This window comes from Trichomycterus rosablanca, chromosome 11 (genome assembly GCF_030014385.1).
Source record: "Trichomycterus rosablanca isolate fTriRos1 chromosome 11, fTriRos1.hap1, whole genome shotgun sequence".
Classification (NCBI taxonomy): domain Eukaryota; kingdom Metazoa; phylum Chordata; class Actinopteri; order Siluriformes; family Trichomycteridae; genus Trichomycterus; species Trichomycterus rosablanca.
This window is the reverse complement of record NC_085998.1, coordinates 12,391,133-12,417,611: the sequence shown is the minus strand read 5'-3', so window position 1 is coordinate 12,417,611 and position 26,479 is coordinate 12,391,133. Positions and strand designations below refer to the sequence as shown.

At 38.4% G+C, this 26,479-nt stretch overlaps 2 protein-coding genes across 5 annotated transcripts in view; one reads left to right on the top strand and one right to left on the bottom strand.

Annotated features, from left to right (window-relative positions):
* Nucleotides 1-1,365: 1,365 nt before the first annotated feature.
* rec114 (REC114 meiotic recombination protein) lies at nt 1,366-21,092 on the top strand. Of its 4 annotated transcripts, none has more exons than XM_063005164.1 (7): nt 1,366-1,519; nt 2,670-2,759; nt 8,483-8,566; nt 9,723-9,893; nt 10,955-11,026; nt 11,255-11,422; nt 20,692-21,092. In XM_063005164.1, exons 1-6 carry the CDS (start codon nt 1,430-1,432, stop codon nt 11,417-11,419), a joined length of 672 nt encoding a protein of 223 aa, XP_062861234.1. In that variant the 5' UTR covers nt 1,366-1,429; the 3' UTR covers nt 11,420-11,422; nt 20,692-21,092. The 4 variants fall into 4 exon arrangements, with proteins under 4 accessions (XP_062861234.1, XP_062861235.1, XP_062861233.1 ...); XM_063005165.1 differs by lacking the exon at nt 20,692-21,092 and adding an exon at nt 18,429-18,514; XM_063005163.1 differs by lacking the exon at nt 20,692-21,092 and having other exon boundaries at nt 11,255-11,519.
* nptnb (neuroplastin b) overlaps nt 13,870-26,479 on the bottom strand; it is a 46,756-nt gene continuing 34,146 nt past the window's right edge. The window contains exons 7-9 of the mRNA XM_063005162.1: nt 17,416-17,437; nt 17,163-17,232; nt 13,870-14,072 (exon numbers count right to left, since the gene is read on the bottom strand). Coding sequence (XP_062861232.1) covers nt 17,172-17,232; nt 17,416-17,437 — 83 coding nt within the window. The 3' untranslated portion in view covers nt 13,870-14,072; nt 17,163-17,171. The remainder of the gene's footprint in view (nt 14,073-17,162; nt 17,233-17,415; nt 17,438-26,479) is intronic.

Below are 26,479 nucleotides of genomic sequence, written 5' to 3'. Positions count from 1 at the left end.
CTGACTGTGACATTTTAATATCTTAGATGTCATTTAAAGCTGATATAAAGTCTGTCAAAAGACAAAATGCAGAAAAAGAACAGTGACAATGTGTGTGTGTTTTTTTTTGTTTTACAGATGTGACACCTAGAACATCTCAGTGGTGGCTGTCGATAGTCAAAAATAACTGCAGACAGAAATGACAGACACAAAAGAGCTGTGAATATTGAACTAGCTCTGCAGAATACAAAGGAAAAGAAAAATTCATTTTTTCCCTAAAATGCATGAAACATTGAAAAAGCACAACAATACAAAACTGAAAAGTACAGGGACACCAACAGCCAACATTCATTCATTCATTAATCTATGTAGTCTGAATACTTCCTTATGATAAAACATTTTCTTTTAAACACACCAAGGCTAACTTCTTTGTAGTACTACGTAAAACCGAGTCAATTTTATTTAAATAATTGTATAATAATAATAATAATAATAATAATAATAACAATAATAATAATAATAATAATAACAATAATAATAATAATAATAATAATAATAATTATTATTATTATTATAATTATAATAATAATAATTTGTTTCACTTCATAACAATAATAATAATAATAATAATAATAATAATAATAATTTGTTTGACTTCATAATAATAATAATAACAATAATAACAATAATAATAATAAGTTTGACTTAATAATAATAATAATTATAATAATAATAATTTGTTTGACTTCATAATAATAATAATAATAACAACAATAATAATAATAATAATAATTTGTTTGACTTCATAATAATAATAATTATTATTATTATTGTTGTTGTTTTTATTATTATTATTATTATTGTTGTTGTTTTTATTATTATTATTATTATTATTATTATTATTATAATTATTATTATTCGATTTTCATCAAACAATTGGCACAAGGCATACCCTGGTCAGGGCAGCAATATATTGCAGGGATTCAGCCATTCCACCTTAGACATTCATGCCAATCCTGTCTGAGTAAACACCTGGCCAGCTGAGATTCAAACCCATCTAGCGTAATAGACTGCTGCACCATTAGAGTACCTATAATAATAGATACATACGAATAATAATAATTATTATTATTTTAAAACAAAAAAGAAATCGTAACAAAAATGCCCTCCACGCAATGACCTGACCGATGCAGTAACGTTTACAGTGTGATAGAGGGCAGTATAGGGTAGCGACTTGCCGGACTGACGCCAGTTTGTTAGGTTGAAGCATACTTTCCTACTATATAGTGTTTGTAGCCTGCAGCTCCATAGGTTTACACATTCTGTCTTAGTGAACTACTTAGTAATGTAGTATGCAGGAGTATTAATCCAATATAATTTGGACGCAGCTTTGTTATCCGTTCTGTGAGTTCGGTGAGAAATAAACCGAACAGAGAGGAATTATAAAGATATGTCTGAAGAAAGAGAAGCAGTCTCGGCTTTTTGGAAATTAAAACGTTATGGACGTTTTATACCAAAGTCCAAAAACTCTTCATGGAAGGTAAAACTTGAAAGTAAAAACTCATGGAAGCTAATTAGCTGGCTAACGACCTTTAACATAATTATTTCGTTTGACTTCATTTTACTTTATATTTAAAACGTTTTTAATATTTTTAGCAACTACATAAAAAAATATTTCAGTATATAAGTTCAACATTGACGACGGTGAAAGTCAAAAGTTTACATACACTTGTGAGGGACATGTACACCGATGAGGCATAACATTATGACCATCTCCTTGTTTATACACTCACTGTCCATTTTATCAGCTCCACTTACCATATAGAAGCACTTTGTAGTTCTACAATTACTGACTGTAGTCCATCTGTTTCTCTACATGCTTTTTTAGCCTGCTTTCACCCTGTTCTTCAATGGTCAGGACCCCCACAGGACCACCACAGAGTAGGTATTATTTAGGTGGTGGATCATTCTCAGCGCTGCAGTGACACTGACATGGTGGTGGTGTGTTAGTGTGTGTTGTGCTGGTATGAGTGGATCAGACACAGCAATGCTGATGGAGTTTTTAAACACCTCACTGTCCCTGCTGGACTGAGAATAGTCCACCAACCAAAAATATCCAGCCAACAGCACCCCGTGTGCAGCGTCCTGTGACCACTGATGAAGGTCTAGAAGATGACCAACTCAAACAGCAGCAATAGATGAGCGATCATCTCTGACTTTACATCTACAAGGTGGACCAACTAGGTAGGAGTGTCTAATAGAGTGGACAGTGAGTGGACACGGTATTTAAAAACTCCAGCAGCGCTGCTGTGTCTGATCCATTTATATCAGCACAACACACACTAACACACCACCACCATGTCATTGTCACGGCAGTGCTAATACCTGCTCTGTAGTGGTCCTGTGGGGGTCTTGACCATTGAAGAACAGAGTGAAAGCAGGCTAAAAAGGTTTGTAGAGAGACTACAGTCAGTCATTGTAGAACTACAAAGTGCTTCTATATGATAAGTGGAGCTAATAAAATCGACAGTGAGTGTAGAAACGAGGTGGTTTTAATGTTATGGCTGATCGGTGTATGTACTGTATGTGTCTAAATGCTTTAAATCTTTTTTTTCCTAAGATACCTGTAATTTTGAATGTGGGAGCAGTTGAGGTATTAAAGTATATTTTAAATTTTGCCTTTATTAAAGGTTTTTGAGTCCAGTGAAAGTAAAGGAAGTTTGGAGCTAAGAATCCTTGAATCTGGTCATCTAATCATCACGCAGGCTCAGGAACTACTGGTAAGCTCTGCCAGTGCCACAGCTTGGGTTATTCGTTTAGTGTTTACCCAGTACAATTAATACAACACAGTACAACACAGTTTACTGCAAACGTTTAAATACCCTTATTCAGATGTCATGTTTTGTTGATTTCCTAAATTAAATAATACTAGAAATAAGGGCTGGGCATTATGACCAAAAATTTGCATCACAGTATTTATTTAAGATTTGCGGTATATCACGGTATGTTTTTTTTATTTTTTTATTTTTTTGTGTATAACTGGGACTTTTTATTTGTCTGTGGCTTATTTTACTGTTATAAGTACATAGAATATAAAACATTTAATTTCACCATGTATATAATGAAGGTTTTGAGTACTATAAGCTTTGCTTAGCCCCACAAAATTACACAATATATGATGGACATGTGAAACAGTTGCGATCAATACAATTGTTATTGTGTATTTAATATTTAAGCATTGTACAATTACCGTTAGCTCTCTTTTTAACAAGTAAAACTGTTAAACTCCACTGTACAACTTGACTGGTCTGTTGTAGAAAAGCGGACGACTTTAAATATCTCCGATTCCGGTTCGTTTATAACGTTTGTTTAGCAACTGACCTGAAGTATTTTTGCGTCGTAAGACCTGGAATCCACTGTTTTAATAATTTCTCTAAAAGCTTCTTTCTCAACTGTCTGTACAGGAATCGTGTCCTTGCATATGTGGATTGTTATTGCATTTGTAATGAGTTGTTTGCAACAGCCGTGGCTCGACAAACCGTACAGTGTATATGAGAGTGTTTTAGTCTGTCCTAAACTGCCAACGCCTCATTTCTTTCGCAGTTCTTCCGATGCATATTTGGTCTTCCCATTTTCACCCTCCATCTGTTTTTTTTTTTTTTTTTTACCATATTGAGAAAAACCTCTCTCATCTGTTAACACTGTCATGCTAACGCTACCTGTGAGCTAACTCTTGAGCTGTACTTAATCTGCATGTTGCTCCCTAGTGCGCTAGTCCCTTTTAGCGGCAAACAATATTATATGATTTGCTGCCTTTTAAAGCCTACAGCTGTTGTATTAACTATGTTACAGTATGGCGGTATATGAAAAATCCATACCGTATGAGCAATCAAAGACGGTATACCGAATGTACAGTCATTCCGCCAAGCCCTACTAGAAATACTACTACTGTTAACCTCTAATGTTGACATAACATTTTGGTACCAATACCTGTAAAATTTTACAATAGTCTTAGGGATGTAACAATGCACCACAATACAGTTAATAACCGATTTAAAAATTCCACGATTTAAATCGATTTGACATGTAAAATGAATCGATATTCATTTTAAACAGCAGAGGGCACTGGTGCTATACACCTCGCCTGGTTGATGTCACTGGCGCTATACACCTGGTTGCCAAATTCGGGGGTTTTCAGCCAAATTGGGCTTAATTCAAAATTGTTTTGCATAGTTTGTACCTACCTCAGAAATAAAAGGACATTCATTATTGTGAACCCAGTATCATGAATCGCATCGCATCGTGGGTAGAGTGTATCGTTACATCCCTAGTCTCAGTACCAAATCAGTGTAAATGATGTATTTTATAATATAAGGGTGCTTAGGTGGTGCAGTAGTTTAACATGCTACCCCATGACTGCTGAGACCAGGGTTCACTTCACATAGAGCCATTGTAACTGATTTCCTGTTAGCCTTAGCCTTAAGCAGCTTAGCTTGCTGACTTGCTAAACATAAGAACAGTTTCATTAATGGGGTTTTAAATTACATACAGTGGGGCCAAAAAGTATTTAGTCAGCCACTGATTGTGCAAGTTCTCCTACTTAGAAAGATGAGAGAGATCTGTAATTTTCATCATAGATACACTTCAACTATGAGAGACAAAATGAGAAAAAAAAATCCAGGAAATCACATTGTAGGATTTTTTAATAATTTTTTTGTAAATTATGGTGGAAAATAAGTATTTGATCAATAACAAAAGTTCAACTCAATACTTTGTAACATAACCTTTGTTGGCAATGACAGAGGTCAAACGTTTCCTGTAAGTCTTCACCAGGTTTGCACACACTGTAGCTGGTATTTTGGCCCATTCCTCCATGCAGATCTCCTCTAGAGCAGTGATGTTTTGGGGCTGTCGCTGGGCAACACGGACTTTCAACTCCCTCCACAAATTTTCTATGGGGTTGAGGTCTGGAGACTGGCTAGGCCACTCCAGGACCTTGAAATGCTTTTTACGGAGCCACTCCTTCGTTGCCCGAACGGTGTGTTTGGGATCATTGTCATGCTGGAAGACCCAGCCACGTTCCATCTTCAATGCTCTCACTGATGGAAGGAGGTTTTGGCTTAAAATCTCACGATACATGGCCCCGTTCATTCTTCCCTTAACACGGATCAGTCGTCCTGTCCCCTTTGCAGAAAAACAGCCCCAAAGCATGATGTTTCCACCCCCATGCTTCACAGTAGGTATGGTGTTCTTGGGATGCAACTCAGCATTCTTCTTTCTCCAAACATGACGAGTTGAGTTTTTACCAAAAAGTTCCATTTTGACCACATGATATTCTCCCAATCCTCTTCTGGATCATCCATATGCTCTCTGGCAAACTTCAGACGGGCCTGGACATGTACTGGCTTAAGCAGGGGAACACGCCTGGCACTGCAGGATTTGAGTCCCTCTCGGTGTAGTGTGTTACTGATGGTAGCCTTTGTTACTTTGGTCCCAGCTCTCTGCAGGTCATTCATCAGGTCCCTCTGTAGTTCTGGGATTTTTGCTCACCGTTCTTATGATCATTTTGACCCCACGGGATGAGATCTTGCGTGGGGCCCCAGATCGAGGGAGATTATCAATGGTCTTGTATGTCTTCCATTTTCTTACAATTGCTCCCACAGTTGATTTATTCACACCAACCTGCTTGCCTATTGTAGATTCACTCTTCCCAGCCTGGTGCAGGTCTACAATTTTCTTCCTGGTGTCCTTCGACAGCTCTTTGGTCTTGGCCATGGTTGAGTTTGGAGTCTGACTGTTTGAGGCTGTGGACAGGTGTCTTTTATACAGATAACGAGGTCAAACAGGTGCCATTAATACAGGTAACGAGTGGAGGACAGAAGAGCTTCTTAAAGAAGAAGTTACAGGTCTGTGAGAGCCAGAAATCTTGCTTGTTTGTGGGTGACCAAATACTTATTTTCCACCATAATTTACAAATAAATTCTTTAAAAATCCTACAATGTGATTTCCTGTATTTTTTTTTCTCATTTTGTCTCTCATAGTTGAAGTGTACCTATGATGAAAATTACAGACCTCTCTCATCTTTCTAAGTAGGAGAACTTGCACAATCAGTGGCTGACTAAATACTTTTTGGCCCCACTGTAATTTATCATTACGTTCTCAGCAAGTTGCTTAATGCTGTCATGAGTTATTCCCACCATTAGGAGGCATTGTGAGTTATAGACTAACAAGTGACACACATTATGAAAAAGAACAACCATGTTTACAGCATTAGCACAGCAGGCTACAGTTGTTATTTAATATTTAATAACTACTCTTATTCTCTGAGGCCTCATGGACTTAAGGGGCCGCTGACTTTATTGTTGTTAAGAGATGGGAACTTAGTCTGGTTCCTAAAATTTTCACTTTTACAGTGGCACTGTGGTTCCAACTTAGGTTGGCACTACCCATACTGTAAAGAACCATTTCTTTTTGTATCACACACCAAAGTATATTTTTATATTGACATTCCCATTTCCTACTGTCTACATACATTAAATATTGCATTATGTAGGGTCCAGCATAATAGTTTTTCTACACTATAGGTAGTGCACCATGTAGACAGTTAGAGAAGTCTTTGCCCTGGATCTGTCATTTCATGTAATTGTTTTACCACCGCTTTATCCTGGTCGTGGTGGATCCAGTTTCCATGGAATTACTGGGTGCAATGCAGTGACACACCCTGGACAGGACACCAATCCATTGTGGAACGGCACTAACTTGTTTACTCCTCAACTGAAGTGTAAGAATAAGATTATGAGATATTGGCTCTTTATTGAAGGTCGGGACTCCCTGCTATACAGCCATTATTAGCAGTATGTGCAGTCCCATTGAACAATTGCCACCACCATGTCTTGCTTTTGGTAGAGAGTATGACTGATCACATGCTTTCTGTGACAGGTGTTCAATCCACCTATGATTTAAGGGGCACATAGAATCTGTAATAGCTTAGTGGGGTGTTGCTCTTCATCCAGAAACAGAATTACCTAAATCCCTTTCCACTTTGGCTTCTTAAGGGAATGTCAGACCACGAGCACCTCTGATATCCTCAGACAATGAGCTGGAATCATGAACAGTGAAGCACAATAGTCTCTGCAGCTTGGTAAGAGAGAGAACAGCTTTCTGATCTGTGGTGCCAAACAAGGCAACATGACAACAACCCAGAGTATTTACCAAACTAGGGACAGCACACATGAAGGGTTTAGGGGTTTCCGTGGTAAATGCAACATTCAAGCCATTAGGAGAATGACCTAGCGTCACACCTTTAGGTCCAGATAAATGATAGTTTCAACTACAGGCATTTGTTAGCCTGTCTTTTCTATTCACCTACCCTGATGTAAAATGGCAGGTACTATACAGAAATCTGCTGTCCAACTGTAAGGAAAAACGTTCTTTAAAGATGCTCACGTGGCTCAGTATCACTGCTCATCACTCATCACTGCTGTGATTTTAAGCTCTTAGGTTTGAATCTCAACTCTGCTACTGTCCAGTCTAGCATATACACAGACATGTTTGGCTATGTCTGAGGGTGGGTGTGGGATTGTGGCCTCTGCTGGCTGGTTGATGATGCCTGCACAGAGTCAGGGGAAAATAGCAATCAGTGTGTGACTTTCCACGTGCAATACTGGTCCCTGTCTAAAGCCGCCCTGTGCATGTAAAAAGAAGCAGTTGGCTACAAAACTCATATAGAAAGATCTCTGTGTGAGGTATGGCCCTACTTGGTCAAGGAATGGGTCTGCAGCTGTAGAGGACAACAAATGGATTGTTAAATAGTGGAGGGAATAAATGGGGAATAAATCTTTAAAGAATTTTATTTTTAAACTCCTCTTTTTTAATCTCATTTTAAAAAAATGACAAAACACAAAAAACCTTTATGCCAAGTGCTTGTTTTTGGCAAAAGAACGGAATGCACTGATTGACGCAATCATAACGTTATTTTATCATAAACCAACTGCCGCTGTTCATTCCATACCCATGACTTGCCTATATGGCTCCAATTAAATAGTGAATGTTATTTTGGTAAAAGGTAAAGAAATAATGCGTATACATAATAAATGTTTTATGGCTTGAGAGCTGCATGTAAAACTTTAGCCAAATCTTTTAATCCACAGCTTTGTTTAAAACACTGTGGTTTGTGGCAACAGGCCATTCATGATTTTGGAAAGCTCATTTTTGGCATCATTCATGTAGCAAGAGAGACTCAAACGTGTCCCTGTGCCTCCAGATTTGGCAGGTAACATAGACATTATGGATTATATGAATAGAAAGGGAAAGGTTTATTTATTTATTTTACCAAAACCTTATTTTTTTGGCATGAATATTATTGTTGGGAAGTGAACAGACATCAGTATTAACGAACTGGGAACTCTCCAGGCATCTTGTTCTTGCCATCATGGTTCCTCTCACTGTATCGTTAAAGCTCAATTTGTACACGATGTTTAATTTTGTTCCTCTGTTTATTCAGGAAGGATTTTCTCTTCTTAATGCTCAGAGCTTCCTGAAAATCCAGCAGAAATCAGACAGTTTGCTTGTGAACATCAAACTGAAGGTAAAACACTAAAAACATGCCATGTAGTGAAACACATTTGGCTTATCTCTTGAAATTACTGATATCAATTAATCCTATAAAGAGACTAAAAACCCAGAGTGTCTTTAATAAAATTAATGAAGCATTATTTGCTACAGTGAAATATTGGGTTTTAAATTACAGGTTGTATAATGTCTATTACTTATCAAAAATCTAAATAACTATTATCAAAATGATATTTGGTAAATGTCAATATTCAGCATTTAAAATATTTCACATCATTTAATTTTTCATTTTATTTTTATGTTTTACCACTGCTTTATTCTGGTCAGGATCACAGCAGGTCTGGCCTTCCTGGAGGCAGGCCACCAATCCATCGCAGTCCTCAGTAATGTCTGTATAAGTCCTCCAGTAATGTCTGTATATAGCTGTCCTACCATCCAATAGCACAGCTTGGGATTTAAACCCTGGATCCCAGTGGTAGTGGGCTTGAGTAATTTACACATTTAATATAAACACATTATTTTTTAATGTATATAAATATTAATATTGGCCACATCCCATGTGCTTTTGCCTTATAATAGCAAAACAGCCCAAGGGCTTAAAAAATAAACAACATTCACAATTTTGGCTGTGTTTCAAACCACATACAACTGTTCCTAATGGCATGCAACCAAAAACAACTAATGGGCTAATTACCTACATTCGTTTAAGATTAAAAGTAGTTTCATAATTACGAGGGGTATAAAATTTTACAATTTACATTTTGCTTTTTATTTACTTTGCTTAAAAAAAAGAAAGAAAGAAAATAGAATAATGAAATGAAATCATTAAGTGTTTGGTACTTTTACTGGCCAGTGTGTAAGTATGTTGACATCCAAACTAATTCTCACATATTTATTGGTGAGCCTGTTTGTGTTTGTATTACATCTGTAGAAATAATAAACAGAATCAGATCTTTCCAGGAGCAGACTCGGCTGTGTAGCAAGTGCAGTTTCTGAGTGACCTTTATCTGACAGCTCAAAGTCATATGTTGTATAACAAGTTTGTGGTTTGTTAATTAAGCCATTTTTTTTTACACAAAGTGGAAGACTACACGTAGAAATGATTGCTTGTGTGGAAATGTATTCAGTAGAAATGATAGTGTGTGTACATGTGCGGGTGTGTATTTCCACAGGAAGAAAGCCGTATGATAAGGCTGCAATTTGAAGGCAGCACCAGGTCTGAAGCAGTAGATTTATGCAGGGCTGCAGTACAGAGACTTCAGGAATATCTACCCACAGGAACCCAGGAATCAACTGGTCCTTCTTTAGCAGACACCAGTGGAATCTTTAACCAGCAAAAGGAGGTAAAAACATAAAATCAGTTGTATGGAATTGGAAATGACTAGATTAAGAGAAAAAAGAGAAAATATATAATAAATAAATGAATGAAACTCAATCGCCACAGTCACAAAGGTGCATTGAGCAGTTAATAAAAGAAACATATTCTCAAATGCATTGATGTTGTGTGGCAGCCAATGGTACCAAAACATTGTGCAGGCAGAATCCACTAAATATCAGCAAATGTCACAGTGTGTCAAGAAACCTCAGTTGAAAAGAGACAATCGGACAATTATAAAGGAAAAAGGAACTACTTCTTGAAATACCAAGCTGAAGGTTTTGGAAAGGCTCTGACAGCCTCCTGACTGAAACATTATTAAAAATCTATAGAGGTTGGTGCATGCAAGACAGCTCGAAAAGAGTCTTTGAAAATTCCTACAACAGAAGCAAAAAACCCTGGCTGGTTTAAAAAAAAAGCACTTGTAAGCTGTGACACTTGTTAAATTTGGTATTACTAAGAAAATAAGGTCCCTACTTGCCACTAGAGGTACAGCTTCACAAGTAATAATTAGTAATTATTTCATTTCCATCAACTGCTTTATTCTGGTCATGGTCGTAGCAGATGGAATAGGTGTAGGGTATCAATTAATGCTGGTGCTTTTTGTGTGTGTGATTTATATTGATACCTTTCCTGTACTGGTAAACTGTGCACCCACAGTAACGTCTCTCTAGGGTTTTTGACTTTGTACACTTCTATGTAGGGCAATAAGAAGCATGTATCTTTGCTTTCACTAGATGGTGCTCAAGAAACATTTAGCCAAAAGTGACAAACGTTCGAGGCACAGATTTTCATTTGATTTCATGAGCAGACTCATTTGACCATCTGGGATGTCAAATACATTACAAGTTTGTGGAGAACCAAACACATTTAGAATCTAATCCGAAATGCAATATTGTAATATTCTAAGAGACAAAGCAGGAGGAGATGAGCCGTTTCAATTAATAATGAGATTATTGATTGGTTGAGTTGCCTCTCAGCATGACACCCGCAAGTGGAACGAATTGATCTATTTCTGTGTCTCCTAAGACTCCCACAGCAGCACAGCAGGCCATCCATGACGTCATTCAGGAATCTCTGTCCATCAAGGAGCTTTCTCAGGTACTGCTGAAGACTGGCCACCTGATCCACAAGTCACTGCAGAATTGATCATCTGTTCACACTAGCACTTAATCGCTACCTTGAGGTGAAGGGTTTCTCTGTAATGTAATCATGACAGTGGAGGAGAAGAATAGCATTTTCATTTATATTCCAAGGGGACATTTCTTAAGTTTACCCCCTCAGTATGTGTTCTATTTATATATATAATATCATTTGTTCTTTCTTCAGTATTTCCTGGGTGAGCGTGGGCTGTCCCTACCCATGGCGTATCATCACTTTACTCTGCCTGCTGGTGATATGGAGGGTCTACTGCGCCTTTGTCTGCTTGACTCTGGCTTCCCTGCGTTTGTTGAAGAGGTAGAGAACAAGCTAAAAAGGCTGATCCAGGAGTAAGGAGTAAGGAGTATTGATGTCTAATCAATTATTTTAACCATTAGATTTATGTTATTTTAGATTACTTTAGATGATTGAAATAATTCATCAGGTTCCACAATTTTGTTTGTTCCTTCATTAATTTATCTTCATATTGTATCACCACTTTATTCTGGTCAGGGTCACGATGGGTCCGTTGTCCCCAGAATCACTGGACGCAATGCAGAAGCACACCCTGGACAGAATGGCAAATTATCCCCAGGGCTCGGCCATTTTACTTCACAAAACAACCCCACCAACACCACCCTATCCCACCCCCAGACATAGCCAGTTATGTCTGTTTGTAGACGCTAGTGTACAGTGAGCGCTAATAATTACTCATAATATCATTGCAGTAATATTTTAATTAGTGTTGTGAGTCAGGGCATTTAGACTACAGACACATTTTCCTCTTGTCGTCTTTGTCTGGCCTCCCCCCAAAAACATGCAGACGGTAGAATAGAGGCTCTAAATTGCAGTGAGTGAATGTTTAAGTTTAGGTTGCACTATGATAGATTGTGCAGCCCTGTCCAGGTTGTTTTTCTGCCTTCTGTGTATGATTCAGGGTGATGCTGGACCTTGACCATGAGCATAATGGAGCTGTTAGTAAGAATATTTTGTGTTTTACTGATACAGACTGTTACAGATAGAATTTAAGGTTTTATTAGTAAAAACCCCTTTTCTTACTGTCCCAAAATCACTTCTCATCCACCAATTACTAGGTCCACATTATGTCATTTGACTTATGTATTTAAACCCAGCCCAGGATTTGAATCCTGAAACTCATTCTCTTACCATTATGGCACATGAGCTGACTAGCTGAAGGGAAACGTATCCCCAAGTCATGTTCCAAAATGTTGTAAAAAGCATTTCACTAGAAGTAACTTGTTACATTAGCAAAAAAGGGGGAACAAGTTCATATTAACACCTACCAGCAAGCATACACCGACCAGCCTAACAGTAAAACCACCTCCTTGTTTCTACACTCACTGTCTATTTTATCAGCTCCACTTACCATATAGGAGCACTTTGTAGTTCTACAATTACTGACTGTAGTCTATCTGTTTCTCTGCATGCTTTGTTTGCCCCCTTAATGCTGTTCCTCAATGGTCAGGACTCTCCCAGGACCACCACAGAGTAGGTATTATTTGGGTGGTGGGTCATTCTCAGCACTGCAGTGACACTGACATGGTGGTGGTGTGTTAGTGTGTGTTGTGCTGGTATAAGTGGATAAGACACAGCAATGCTGATGGAGTTTTTAAACACCTCACTGTCACTGCTGGACTGAGAATAATCCACCAACCAAAATTATCCAGCCAACAGCACCCTGTGGGCAGCATCCTATGCCCACTGATAGTCTAGAAGATGACCAACTTAAACAGCAGCAATAGATGAGCGATCATCTCTGACTTTACGTCTACAAGGTGGACCAACTAGGTAGGCGTGTCTAATAGAGTGGACAGTGAGTGTAGAAACAAGGAGGTGGTTTTAATGTTATGGCTGATCAGTGTATGTACAGGAGCTGTTCAATAATCACACACGTTATAGCATGTAGGCTTTATGTCCAGTTCAGTTAAGCAATACAAACTACACGTTCATTCATGTTTTTATATCTTTATTTTAAAAAGAACAGTTGGTCTCACATTATTGTAATGGCTTTAGCTCCAGCAAGTGCCATCTTTAATTATTGGTCCAGTTGCACTGCAACACACTTATACATCATTATCTGTAAGAGTAGTCATGCAACTACAGCAGTGCATTTATTCTAGTCCTGAATGAATCCCGATGATCTCACAACATTAAAGCTTAGTCTGTAAAACAAACGCGCCCCACCATACAATTGTCATTAATTCTATTTGAATACATATTGCATAGGATAATAGCCATGCTATACAAGAATCATATCTAAAAACAAACAAGGTTGGAGGACATGGAAGTTAAAAAAGGAATATATCCTTTACTTTTTACAGATATGCTAGTATATTATTTGAACACTTATAGCTCAACCTGTACAAGACACCTAAGTAATTCTAGAAAATAAATAACTTTTATTCCTCTTTTAAAATTATTTAATACATACAGTTTTCCGTGATTAAATACTGTTCTGCCAGTCACAGCTAGGCTCTCATAGTCCAGCTTTACATAGAACACCTTTTGTTTAATTTTATGATCTAATGATAAACTGTACAAAGAATTCAATAAGTGGACTTCTTCATGAAAAAAAAAATGCACACACATACACATACATGGGTAATTCTCTTTGATGCAACACCACACAAAAAGATAACATTAGAAAAAAGGTGAAGTGTCATTAGATTATGTCACTGCATGCATTCGACACGATATGTAAGAAAAAGGATCACCTCTGCAGGATGACGTGGTAAAAAAAGAAACAAATCAGCACAGAGGAGTAAAAACTATGTGCACACCTTTTACGTGGATTTGATCATTTGTGCTCACACACACCATAAGACTGAATAAGGCATGCTTAAGACAGTCCTTATTGTTCTTTTCTGCCAGTGATATGCTGTCGTGGTTTCTTTCGCCAAGTGAGGCAGGATATGCTTTATTAGAAATGCAGGAGCTTTTGCTCTCCTTGGATACCTTCATACGGTCAAGATGTGCTGTCAGTCATCTGTAAAACAACATGCACAGGGAACGTATTTAATGCAGGAATGCTGCACTTGATAGGGATACCTTTGGTCTTTTTTTTAATAAAAATTTTCTCTAGCTTACTGGTTCCAATCCACCGATCAGCCATAACATTAAAACCACCTCCTGGTTTTATCAGCTCCACTTACCATATAGAAGCATTTTGTAGTTCTACAATTACTGACTGTAGTCCATCTGTTTCTCTACATACCATGCCTGCTTTCACCGTTCTTCAATGGTCAGGACCCCCACAAGACCACTACAGAGCAGGTATTTTTTAGGTGGTGGATCATTCTCAGCACTGCAGTGACACTGACATGGTGGTGGTGTGTTAGTGTGTGTTGTGCTGGTATGAGTGGATCAGACATAGCAGTGCTGCTGGAGTTTTTAAATACCATTTAAAAAAACTCCACTCACTGTCCACTCTATTAGACACTCCTACCTAGTTGGTCCACCTTGTAGATGTAAAGTCAGAGACGATCGCTCATCTACTGCTGCTGTTTGAGTTGGTCATCTTCTAGACCTTCATCAGTGGTCACAGGACGCTGCCCACGGGGCGCTGTTGGCTGGATATTTTTGGTTGGTGGACTATTCTCAGTCCAGCAGTGACAGTGAGGTGTTTAAAAACTCCATCAGCGAGCGCTGCTGTGTCTGATCCACTCATACCAGCACAATACACACTAACACACCACCACCATGTCATTGTCACTGCAGTGCTAAGAATGATCCACCACCCAAATAATACCTGCTCTATAGTGGTCCTGTGGTGGTCCTGACCATTGAAGAACAGGGTGAAAGCAGGCTAAAAAAGTATGTAAAGAAATAGATGGACTACAGTCAGTAATTGTAGAACTACAAAGTGCTGCTATATGGTAAATGGAGCTGATTAAATGGACAGTGTGTGTAGAAACATGGAGGTGGTTATAATGTTATGCCTGATCGGTGTATATTGCTTCATTATTTTGTTTGGACATTTTACAATAAAAAGCACACTGCATACCAATATGTATGTGGACATTACTTCTAATTCATTACCTTGGTTGTCAGGTAATGTACATTTACACTGATTAGACTTTTCCTTTTTTATGTTTTTACTGTCACAGTTCTTTACTGAAAGTTTATGAACCTGCCTGTTTGATCATCTGATTTGATCATAAGGATATACAGTGTATCACAAAAGTGAGTACACCCCTCACATTTCTGCAAATATTTCATTATATCTTTTCATGGGACAACACTATAAGACATGAAACTTGGATATAACTTAGAGTAGTCAGTGTACAGCTTGTATAGCAGTGTAGATTTACTGTCTTCTGAAAATAACTCAACACACAGCCATTAATGTCTAAATAGCTGGCAACATAAGTGAGTACACCCCACAGTGAACATGTCCAAATTGTGCCCAAATGTGTCGTTGTCCCTCCCTGGTGTCATGTGTCAAGGTCCCAGGTGTAAATGGGGAGCAGGGCTGTTAAATTTGGTGTTTTGGGTACAATTTTCTCATACTGGCCACTGGATATTCAACATGGCACCTCATGGCAAAGAACTCTCTGAGGATGTGAGAAATATAATTGTTGCTCTCCACAAAGATGGCCTGGGCTATAAGAAAATTGCTAACACCCTGAAACTAAGCTACAGCATGGTGGCCAAGGTCATACAGCGGTTTTCCAGGACAGGTTCCACTTGGAACAGGCTTCGCCAGGGTCGAGCAAAGAAGTTGAGTCCACGTGTTCGGCGTCATATCCAGAGGTTGGCTTTAAAAAATAGACACATGAGTGCTGCCAGCATTGCTGCAGAGGTTGAAGACGTGGGAGGTCAGCCTGTCAGTGCTCAGACCATACGCCGCACACTGCATCAACTCGGTCTGCATGGTCGTCATCCCAGAAGGAAGCTGACGCACAAGAAAGCCCGCAAACAGTTTGCTGAAGACAAGCAGTCCAAGAACATGGATTACTGGAATGCCCTGTGGTCTGACGAGACCAAGATAAACTTGTTTGGCTCAGATGGTGTCCAGCATGTGTGGCGGCGCCCTGGTGAGAAGTACCAAGACAACTGTATCTTGCCTACAGTCAAGCATGGTGGTGGTAGCATCATGGTCTTAGGCTGCATGAGTGTTGCTGGCACTGGGGAGCTGCAGTTCATTGAGGGAAACATGAATTCCAACATGTACTGTGACATTCTGAAACAGAGCATGATCCCCTCCCTTCGAAAACTGGGCCTCATGGCAGTTTTCCAACAGGATAACGACCCCAAACACAACCTCCAAGATGACAACTGCCTTGCTGAGGAAGCTGAAGGTAAAGGTGATGGACTAAACCCAATTGAGCACCTGTGGCGCATCCTCAAGTGGAAGGTGGAGGAGTTCAAGGTGTCCAACATCCACCAGCTCCGTGATGTCATCGTGGAGGAGTGGAAGAGGATTCCAGTAGAAACCTGTGCAGCTCTGGTGAATTCCATGCCCAGGAGGGTTAAGGCAGTGCTGGATAATAATGGTGGTCACACAAAATATTGACACTTTGGGCACAATTTGGACATGTTCACTGTGGGGTGTACTCACTTATGTTGCCAGCTATTTAGACATTAATGGCTGTGTGTTGAATTATTTTCAGAAGACAGTAAATCTACACTGCTATACAAGTTGTACACTGACTACTCTAAGTTATATCCAAGTTTCATGTCTATAGTGTTGTCCCATGAAAAGATATAATAAAATATTTGCAGAAATGTGAGGGGTGTACTCACTTTTGTGATACACTGTATCTTCAGCTTTGTGGGGACAATTTAAGAAAGGCTCTTTCCCATTCTAGTATACTCTCAAAGTGATGATGAGGTTTGATGAATCTGTTGTTGAAAAAATTCAAAAGCATGTAAAGAGCCTCAACCCCAGTGAACAATTTAGTAATGAATTGGAAAGTGAAAATTGATTTTCTAACTGAAATATAATTTATTTTTACAGCTGTTAGAAATGGGTGTGGCTAAAACAATGGATGTGGTCAATAAGTATACAAGGGGGGTCTATTAATATGTTCTCTAAAGTAAAATGTCTAATATAACATGTGGTGATGGTACTTACTTTATTTGCTCAGTTAGTATTGCGTTGTCTCAGGTTTTTGTCTTTGTGGTTGTTAGTGGAATTGGTTTTTCTGCCAGAGAGAATTAAAAACAACTTACTTAAATACTAAGAGTAGAAAGCCTGTATATGTTGGAAAAAGTAGTGTAGTGGTGAAGTATATTCACTTCATATTTGGTTAATATTAAGTACATTTATTTGATTAACCCTGTTTCTTATGTTTAAAAATGAAAAAATAAAAAGATTTAGTTCTTACGTTGATCCAGTTGGTTCTTCATCTTCATTCAGGTTATCAAATGAAAAAAAAAAGAGAAAACAATAAGAAATGTAATACAACTGAAGCAGTTTGATACAAATTTATTGCTTTTTCTTTATTGTTTATTTGCATTATGCATTGAATTTTTATTGTTAGTTGAATGCTAAATTAACATGTATTGACCAAGACATTTTATACTTTAGCTTAAACGTTCACAGCTGTAGTGCCAAAAAGAAAAAAAAAATCCAGTGCATCTGTAAGCAGTAATCGTATATATAAAGAAGTATACATGTTTAAATAGTGCACAAATGGGGTTCTGAAGGACCGGAGGCTAGCACAGATTTTCACACACACACACACACTTCACACACAAACCACCCCATCTGCTTGATGCAGGGTTTAGTAGGACAGAACAGGGAAATCACCACACTGTGCTGTACTCCAATTCCCCAGGGCCATAGTGGTAACCCTCTGTACTGAACCCTGCCTTCCTGATGAAGCCAATCATTTAATTATTTGAGCTGACATGTATAAATATTACTCATTAGAAATCTTCAGGCACACTGAGGTTTGGATGTGCGGAAGTGTGTTTTAATATGGAGCGTTCATCCACAGTCTGAGGGCAGCACTATTTAATAGTTCATTACACCACAAAGCTTATAAGGTTCAAAAACAGAACTGCAATGCTGCCACTCTTAGATAGACGCCCAAGCATTACTAATACATGGTTAACTGATATTTCAGCCTGAAGAAAATAAATAGTTTTCTAATTAAGTGGATAATAAATTGTGGGTTATGATTAAAATATTAATTCGAGGTTTGACTCTGAAAAAATAATTCATGTCCTTTTAGAGAATACAGTGGATTCAGTAAGTAGTCAGACCCCTGAAATTGTGTACACTTTATGTTGCAGATTTGATGCTAAATGTATATAATAGTATATAATGTTACCCATTCATCTACAATTAATCAATACTAACACTATAAACACATATTTTTGTCCTTCATGGCAGATTCTGTCAAACTCAGCCAGACTGGATGGTGTGGGTCTGTGAACTGTCATCTTCAGGTTCCTCTACAGAGGTTCAAAGAGATTTTAATAATAATACGTTTTATTTATGTAGCGCCTTTCAATATCTCAATGTCACTTTACAGAAGAGAGAGGACAGAAATACTTCTTCAGAAGAGACGTAAAAAAAGAAACAGTAGAGCAGTCATGCAAAGGTTACGGCACAGAGTTCCAAAGCTCAGGAGCTATGGCACTGAAAGATCTGCCACCCGTTGGGAAAAGTCTAGTAAGAGGCGTAGAGATGAGCTGCCACCAGAGGACTTCAGGGAGCGAAATGAAATGTAGGGATGTAAGAGCTTTCCAAGATAAGCCAGAGCCAAATTATGGAGGGCTTTAAACGTAACGAGCAGAATTTAGTATTTTATATGTGACATTACCGGAAGGCAGTGCAGTTTATTAAGAATAGGGGTGATGTGGGCCAATTTTTTGTTTTGACACTCACCACAGAGTTTTAAATGTTTTGCAACTTGATAGTTTTAGTAGGAAGACCCGTGTATAGAGAATTACAGTAATCAATGTGAGAGAAAATTAAGGCATGAACCAGTCTTGGCATCGTTAATGGAGAGTAAGGGTCACAGCTGGCACTGTTCCTGCCACTGAGAACAACCCCAGAGCATGATGCTGCTACCACCATCTTTTACCGTAGGGATGGTATTAGCCAGGTGATGTGCAGTGCCTGTTTTTACCAGACATAGTGCTTGCTGTGCTGTCCGAAGAGTTAAATTTTCATCTCATTATACCAGAGAATCTCACTGACCAAGGCCCTTCTTGACCAGGTGCCCAATTTGGCTGAAAGTTAGTAACAATCTCCTTTCATTTCAAAATCATTAAGGCCACTGGAATCCTAGGAACACTCAATACCTCAGATATTATTTTATACTCTTGCATTGACCTATGCCTTGCCACAGTTTGATTGCTGACAACTCTAAGAGCATGTTTTCACTTTATCATTTTAGGTTATTAGGTGTAGACTGATGGGTAAAATGGCAATGATATCAATTCAGAAGTAAATGGCCAGAGACAAGGGGTTTAAATACCTCTGACTCCACTGTAAATATACACCGATCAGCCATAACATTAAAACCACCTCCTTGTTTCTACACTCACTGTCCATTTTATCAGCTCCACTTACCATATAGAAGGTCTTTGTAGTTCTACAATTACTGACTGTTGTCCATCTGTTTCTCTGCATGCTTTGTTAGCCCCCTTTCATGCTGTTCTTCAATGGTCAGGACCACCACAGAGTAGGTATTATTAGGTGGTGGGTCATTCTCAGCACTGCAGTGACACTGACATGGTGGTGGTGGTGTGTTAGTGTATGTTGTGCTGGTATGAGTGGATCAGACACAGCAATGCTGATGGAGTTTTTAAACACCTCACTGTCACTGCTGGACTGAGAATAGTCCACTAACCAAAAATATCCAGCCAACAGCATCCTGTGACCACTGATGAAGGTCTAGAAGATGACCAACTCAAACAGCAGGAATAGATGGGAGATCATCTCTGACTTTACATCTACAATGTGGACCAACTAGGTAGGAGTGTCTAATAGAGTGGACAGTGAGTGGATACAGTATTAAAAAAACTTCAGCAGCGCTGGTGTTTCTGATCCACTCATACCAGCACAACACACACTAACACACCACCACCATGTCAGTGTCACTGCAGTGCTAAGAATCATCCACCACCTAAATAATACCTGCTCTGTGGGGGCATTGACGAACAGGGTGAAAACGGCTAAAAAAAGATAGGAAGAGAAATAGATGGACTACAGTCAGTAATTGTAGAACTCCAAAGTGCTTCTATATGGTAAGTGGAGCAGATAAAATGGACAGTGTGTGTAGAAACAAGAAGGTGGTTTTAATGTTATGGCTGATCAGTGTATGTGTATACACAAGGTGAAGACAGGGTCCCTTAATTTGATTTAGTAAGCCGACTGGAAAGTAGGTCAGAAATCACAATAGTATTTAGGCACTGAGCCTCTCTGTGATTTCATTATAAGCTGACAAGCATGTTTTCTAAATACAGATGTACCTAGGGATTAAAATGTTTTTGGAGAATTTTTTAACATTTCTCTGCCCTGCAGACAGCATTTCTTTAATACTTAGCACCAACTGTTAATAAAACATTACAGTTAATAGAATTAATCTTAAAAGCATTCATTTATTCATTCATTGTCTGTTTTACTCCTGTTTTATCCTATTTAGGGTTGTGGTGGGTACAATTCACTGAGCGAAAGATAGGAACACCCTGGACAGGTCGCCAGTCCATTAGAGGACCAACACACATTCACATCTGACTGCATGTCTGGACTGTGGGAGGAAACCCATGCAGACACGGAGCGAACATGTAAACTCCACACAAAATAAAAAACCCAGACCGCTCTACCTAGAAATTGAACCCAGTACCTTCTTGCATTGAGACGACTGTGCTACCCATTGAGCCACTGTGCCATGTTAAAAGCTGATCATCCAAAATGTTAATACCAGTGTCCATTCCGTAAGACATAAAAAGAGACTATTATGTACCACCCCCCACTTTGTGGCTTTACAGCCCCCAAGTCACTCCTCTCTGAAAAGGCGTTTAACATGATTTTGAAATGTGTTTGTGGAAATGTATGCATTTGTGCATTTATGAGGTAAGACATTGATGCATTGTTGGTCAAAACAGCCTGGCTCACACTGTCACTTTGTGCACAGGAGTAGTCATGCTAGAACAATATAGGCCCTTCCTCAAACTGTTGCCAGAAGAAATTATGTTTTATATAATTCATTTTATACACCTGTTAACAATAGCCATGTCCAAAACACCTGAACTTGGGAATTAGAATGGGTGGCCATATACCTGTGGCCATATAGTGTATCTTGGCCAACCCATCTAGGACAATGTGATTCCACTGGTATCGCACTGATATTTTGTTTAAACAGATGGCACAACATATGCTGTTATTTATTATTATAACCTGTTTACTACCTGATTTGTGTTTGATGGACATCTAATCTCCCGCTGTTCTGTTCAAATATAAAAACTGGTAGCCAACAGAAGTCTTGAAAAAAATCTTCCATCTGTAGCACTGTCTCCCAAAATGTTCTCATGCTGATTCCTCCTGTTCTAACCAGCTAAATCTCTGCTTCCTTCTGTAGCACTTATTTGTCACAGTCTGTAATCTGCCAGAGGTGAACAACTGGCCTGGTTAAGCCTTGCTTAGGGAACTTTCTGACCTCAAGATCTGACAAATTTAATCTTTGTAAGCACAGCTTGTTATTTATTTATACATGTATTTTTTCCTCAGCATAGACTATATCTGCATGTTGGAAAATGAACAGTTGCACAATGTTAAAATTGTATTCAATTAATGTATTTACACAAACAGTATGAAATATGGAATAATAAACCCTGTAACAATATATTCATCTTAAGAATCTTATAAGAATCAATTGGCTTCAGCTTCATTACTACTTGAAATGCTGTCTGCAAATCCTGAATGGTCTGTGGTGGGATTTCAGACCAGTCTCAAAGACGAATATACACTGATCAGCCATAACATTAAAACCACTCACTGTCCATTTTATCAGCGCCACTTACCATATAGAAGCACTTTGTAGTTCTACAATTACTGACTGTAGTCCATCTGTTTCTCTACATACCTTTTTAGCCTGCTTTCACCCTGTTCTTCAATGGTCAGGACTCTCCCAGGACCACTACAGAGTAGGTGTTATTTAGGTGGTGGATCATTTTCAGCACTGCAGTGACACTGACATGGTGGTGGTGTGTTAGTGTGTGTTGTGCTGGTATGAGTGGATCAGACACAGCAGCGCTGCTGGAGTTTTTAAATACCGTGTCCACTCACTGTCCATTCTATTAGACACTCCTACCTAGTTGGTCCACCTTGTAGATGTAAAGTCAGAGATGATCGCTCATCTTTTGCTGCTGTTTGAGTTGGTCATCTTCAAGAGCTTCATCAGTGGTCACAGGACGCTGCCCAGAGGGTGCTGTTGGCTGGATATTTTTGGTTGGTGGACTATTCTCAGTCCAGCAGTGACAGTGAGGTGTTTAAAAACTCCATCAGCATTGCTGTCTTATCCACTCATACCAGCACAACACACACTAACACACCACCATCATGTCAGTGTCACTGCAGTGCAGAGAGTGATCCACCACCCAAATAATACCTGCTCTGTAGTGGTCCTGACCATTGAAGAACAGCATAAAAGGGGGCTAACAAATCATGCAGAGAAACAGATGGACTACAGTCAGTAATTGTAGAACTACAAAGTGCTTCTATATGGTAAGTGAAGCTGATAACATGGACAATGTGTGTAGAAACAAGGAGGTGGTTTTAATGCTATGGCTGATCGGTGTATTCTGTTCTTTGCCGTACAGTCTACGCTCCAGAACTTTTCATGAAGGTTTGGTGATAGCATAGCTGAGATTCAGACCCGGATCTCAGTGGTGATGGGCTAGCATAACAGACCAGTGGGCCACCCAAATGCTTCCTTTAACTTGTAAAGCATCTTTTCATTGTGCATTTAGCAAGAAATGGCTGCTTGAACTAATCATATTAACCTGAAACCAGCAGCCTTAGCTTTGAAATGCACAAACTGAAGATTATTTTAATAAACACTACACACGCAGGTGTCAGATCATCTGCTATCTGTTTTTACTATTATATATTACTATTATATATGTATATTACTATGCTCATCGAAAGGGTAACTTCAGCCCACTGCTGGCTCACAGATGCCCTAATGTGTAGCTGCAAATGTCAAATTAGCATGCATCCATGCCTCATGACTAGCTTTTGAATACAGTGCTGTGATTGAAATGTCTAATCACACAATCTGTCCTTGTTACTAAGATTATTTGGTCTTTTCTTTTTGTGGTATCATCACTACAAAGGTGAGAAAACCACTGAGGTGACACAGCATATGCTTGCTTTTCAGTTTCACATTTATGATCGAGTGACTATAAATCTGACGCTTCGAGATCCTAAGCTAATCGGTCGTTTTATTATTACAAAGGCTGGGAGTGCTTGGTGTCTGATTCAGCACTAGGAGGGTCTGCAATAAATAATTACTGTCACTGTCCTCTTAAAAACGTCAATAGAAAATGTGTAAACACATTTCATGGACACGGAGGTTAAAACTAATTGGATATTAAGTCACCACAGCTGAAGGTTTCCCGCTTCTTCTAGTCACCTCATTAAGTAAATGCACATGCAGATCGTTAAGGCAATAGTTTTTCCTCCCCATCACTATTACCCAATCATGTAGTCAAGACATGCTTTGAGTTCTGAATCTTTTTGTTGTTGGGCTCAAACTACACGTCAAATGCTGCTTAAGTGTTTTCTTGTTTTCCTTTCAGGTACTTGTTTATTTATGGGTTGCCACAGCAGATCATTGTAGTCTGCATACCTGATTTGGCACAAATACTATTCCTGATGTAAACCACAAGCAACTAGTTACATTCTCTCGAAAGTGTCTGAAGGCTTTGAAATTGTCAACAGGAAGTAACAGTACAGTGCATTCAGACCCTCTGATTTTCTGCACACTTTGTGCTGTAGATTTGATTTTGAATGAAGATAATTGTCATGTTTACCCGTTAATCACCCATACTATCAATATGGCAAATTTAAAAAAAAATTCCCCGAGTTAAACATAAAAAAAACTAAGTCTCTTATTCACAAAAATTTTCAGCCCCTTTATTTTATACTGTTTTGAAACTTAGTGTGATTTTTCATAAGCATTGCACAACTGGAATTTGGCAATTTATAACATTCTTCATGGCAGATCCTATGGCAGAAGCCCCATTGGATCAGATAATCTGTGAGCATCTGTGACCCTTCATTTTCAGGTCTCTTCACAGATGTTCAACAGGGTTTAAGTGTGGGCTTTGGCTAGGCCATCTCAGTGTTGTTCTGGTTCTATGTTTCGTGTCATTGCCGAGTTAAAAGGCGAACTATCATCCCAGTCTAAATTTTCTCTCTGCCACTGAGAAACATGATGCTACCTCCACCAAGCCACGTGATGTGCAGTTACTTTTTATAACAGATGTAGTGCTTAATGTTACCCAAACTGTTCAATTTTTGTCTCATTAGACCAGTGAACCAGTGAGTTGTTTACATGCCTTGTAGCAAACTTCAAGCTTCTACAATTTCAAAACTGTTGAGGTTACTGTGTGAGGTACTTTGCACGTTCTACACTCATTTCTAGAATAATTAAAGCAAACAGGATGCACCCGACCACAACTTCATGCACAACTTCAAAGGGTCTAAATATGATTGTGAAAGAGATTTTAGTTTTTAATTTTGAAGCTATCAGACAGGAGAAGGAAAGGAAGGCTAAAGAGGTAGTTTATGGGTATGGTGAGGAATTACTTGTACGTGGTTGGGGTGAAAGGATGGGCAAGATCGAGATAAATCATCTGCCAAATATTTTCTGAATCCACCAATGTACTTGTGTATTTACTGTATTTTATCCTGCTACTTAATTTATTCTTATTACCAATTAACTGGTAATAACAGACTGTTTGACAGTATATATATTTGAAAGGTACAGAATGCCTCAAATCTGTATCCTGTAAATGCAAATGCAGTCAATTTGTCAAGACATTTGACAAACTCAAAAAGAAGACTGGTTCCTGGCACAGAAAACAAAAAAACCTCAAAGAAAAAAAGAGGGTGCAGAGCCGAGAGAAGCCTCAATGAAGTTGTTGAATGTAAATCATCACAGGCTTTGAATCTGCAGTCCTGTATTTTTCAAATATATATATATCCTTAATTATCACAAGTCATCATTTTTACTGACTGGGTATCTCCTTCACGGTATGTTTTAATTTACTTTATTTAAATATGTAAAAATGTTATTCTACATCCATTCTTTCACTAGGGCAAAATGCTTTGGGTTAAATGATTTACATGGGTAAGCTCTAACATTATAAAAATAATAAAAGCCTATAAAGCTTATTTAGCTTATTTAATAAAATACTGTACTTCTAACTAATCATAGAGACATCTCAACCAATAATGTACAAAACCCCATTTCTGGAGAACTTGGGACATTTTGTTGTTTAAGGGATTAAAAGTCAATCACATTAAGATTTCTTTGGATTTTGTATATTATTTAACAATGTTTGGACTGTAGATGGTAAATTTTCAAAACTGATGCATAATGAAATATTGGTGTGACTATTTGCTCATATGTTTTTTCACAAAGTGAAAAACCTCAACACTAGGGCTGGCTCGATACCACTTTTTTATGTCCGATACCGATACCAATACTGCCAATTGAGTATCTGCTGATACGATACCAATCCGTCATTTCTCCTGTCAAACAACTAAGCAGTAATAATACATCTCTCAATGCACCATGGTTAAACTAGCTATCTAAATAACAATGCTCAGACTGTGAAACGAATATTCTAAAGGAATAAATACAGAACCTACAACATCACACTTATGCAAAATCATGTTATGTCACGTTTTTAGATGATTAAAACCAAAGCGCGCTTAATAAAAGACTTTGCTGAATTTTGAAGAAGACATCTGTGGATAAACGGGAAACGGTGTAGTTTGTTTTATTTTATAACACTAATGGATTAATCGTTGAGGATGTGAGAGATCTCCAAGCCGGGATGAGATGAGTGGCAATAAACGTTGAGTTGTCATGTAATGTGATTACATATATATTGTCTGGCCCTTTGAAAATGTTAAGTATACAATGCTAGGGTATAGGGAGCGAGTGTGTAGGGAAGAGATTAGAAAATGATAGTCTCTGGCTGTGCTATGTTTGCACTGAGCGTAAATTGTGACGTTAAAGTAGCGTTCTCATGAAACCCCACTCGAATGTTTGAACATTGAATTATTTTACAACAGTCTGTTGGAACGTATCTTTGTGTGTTATTTGCTTTACACACAAACAATGGCCTTATTTACATTAAGTGTTATTTACGTTAAGTGTTATTTACATTAAACAAGAGTATCGGATCAGAATACAC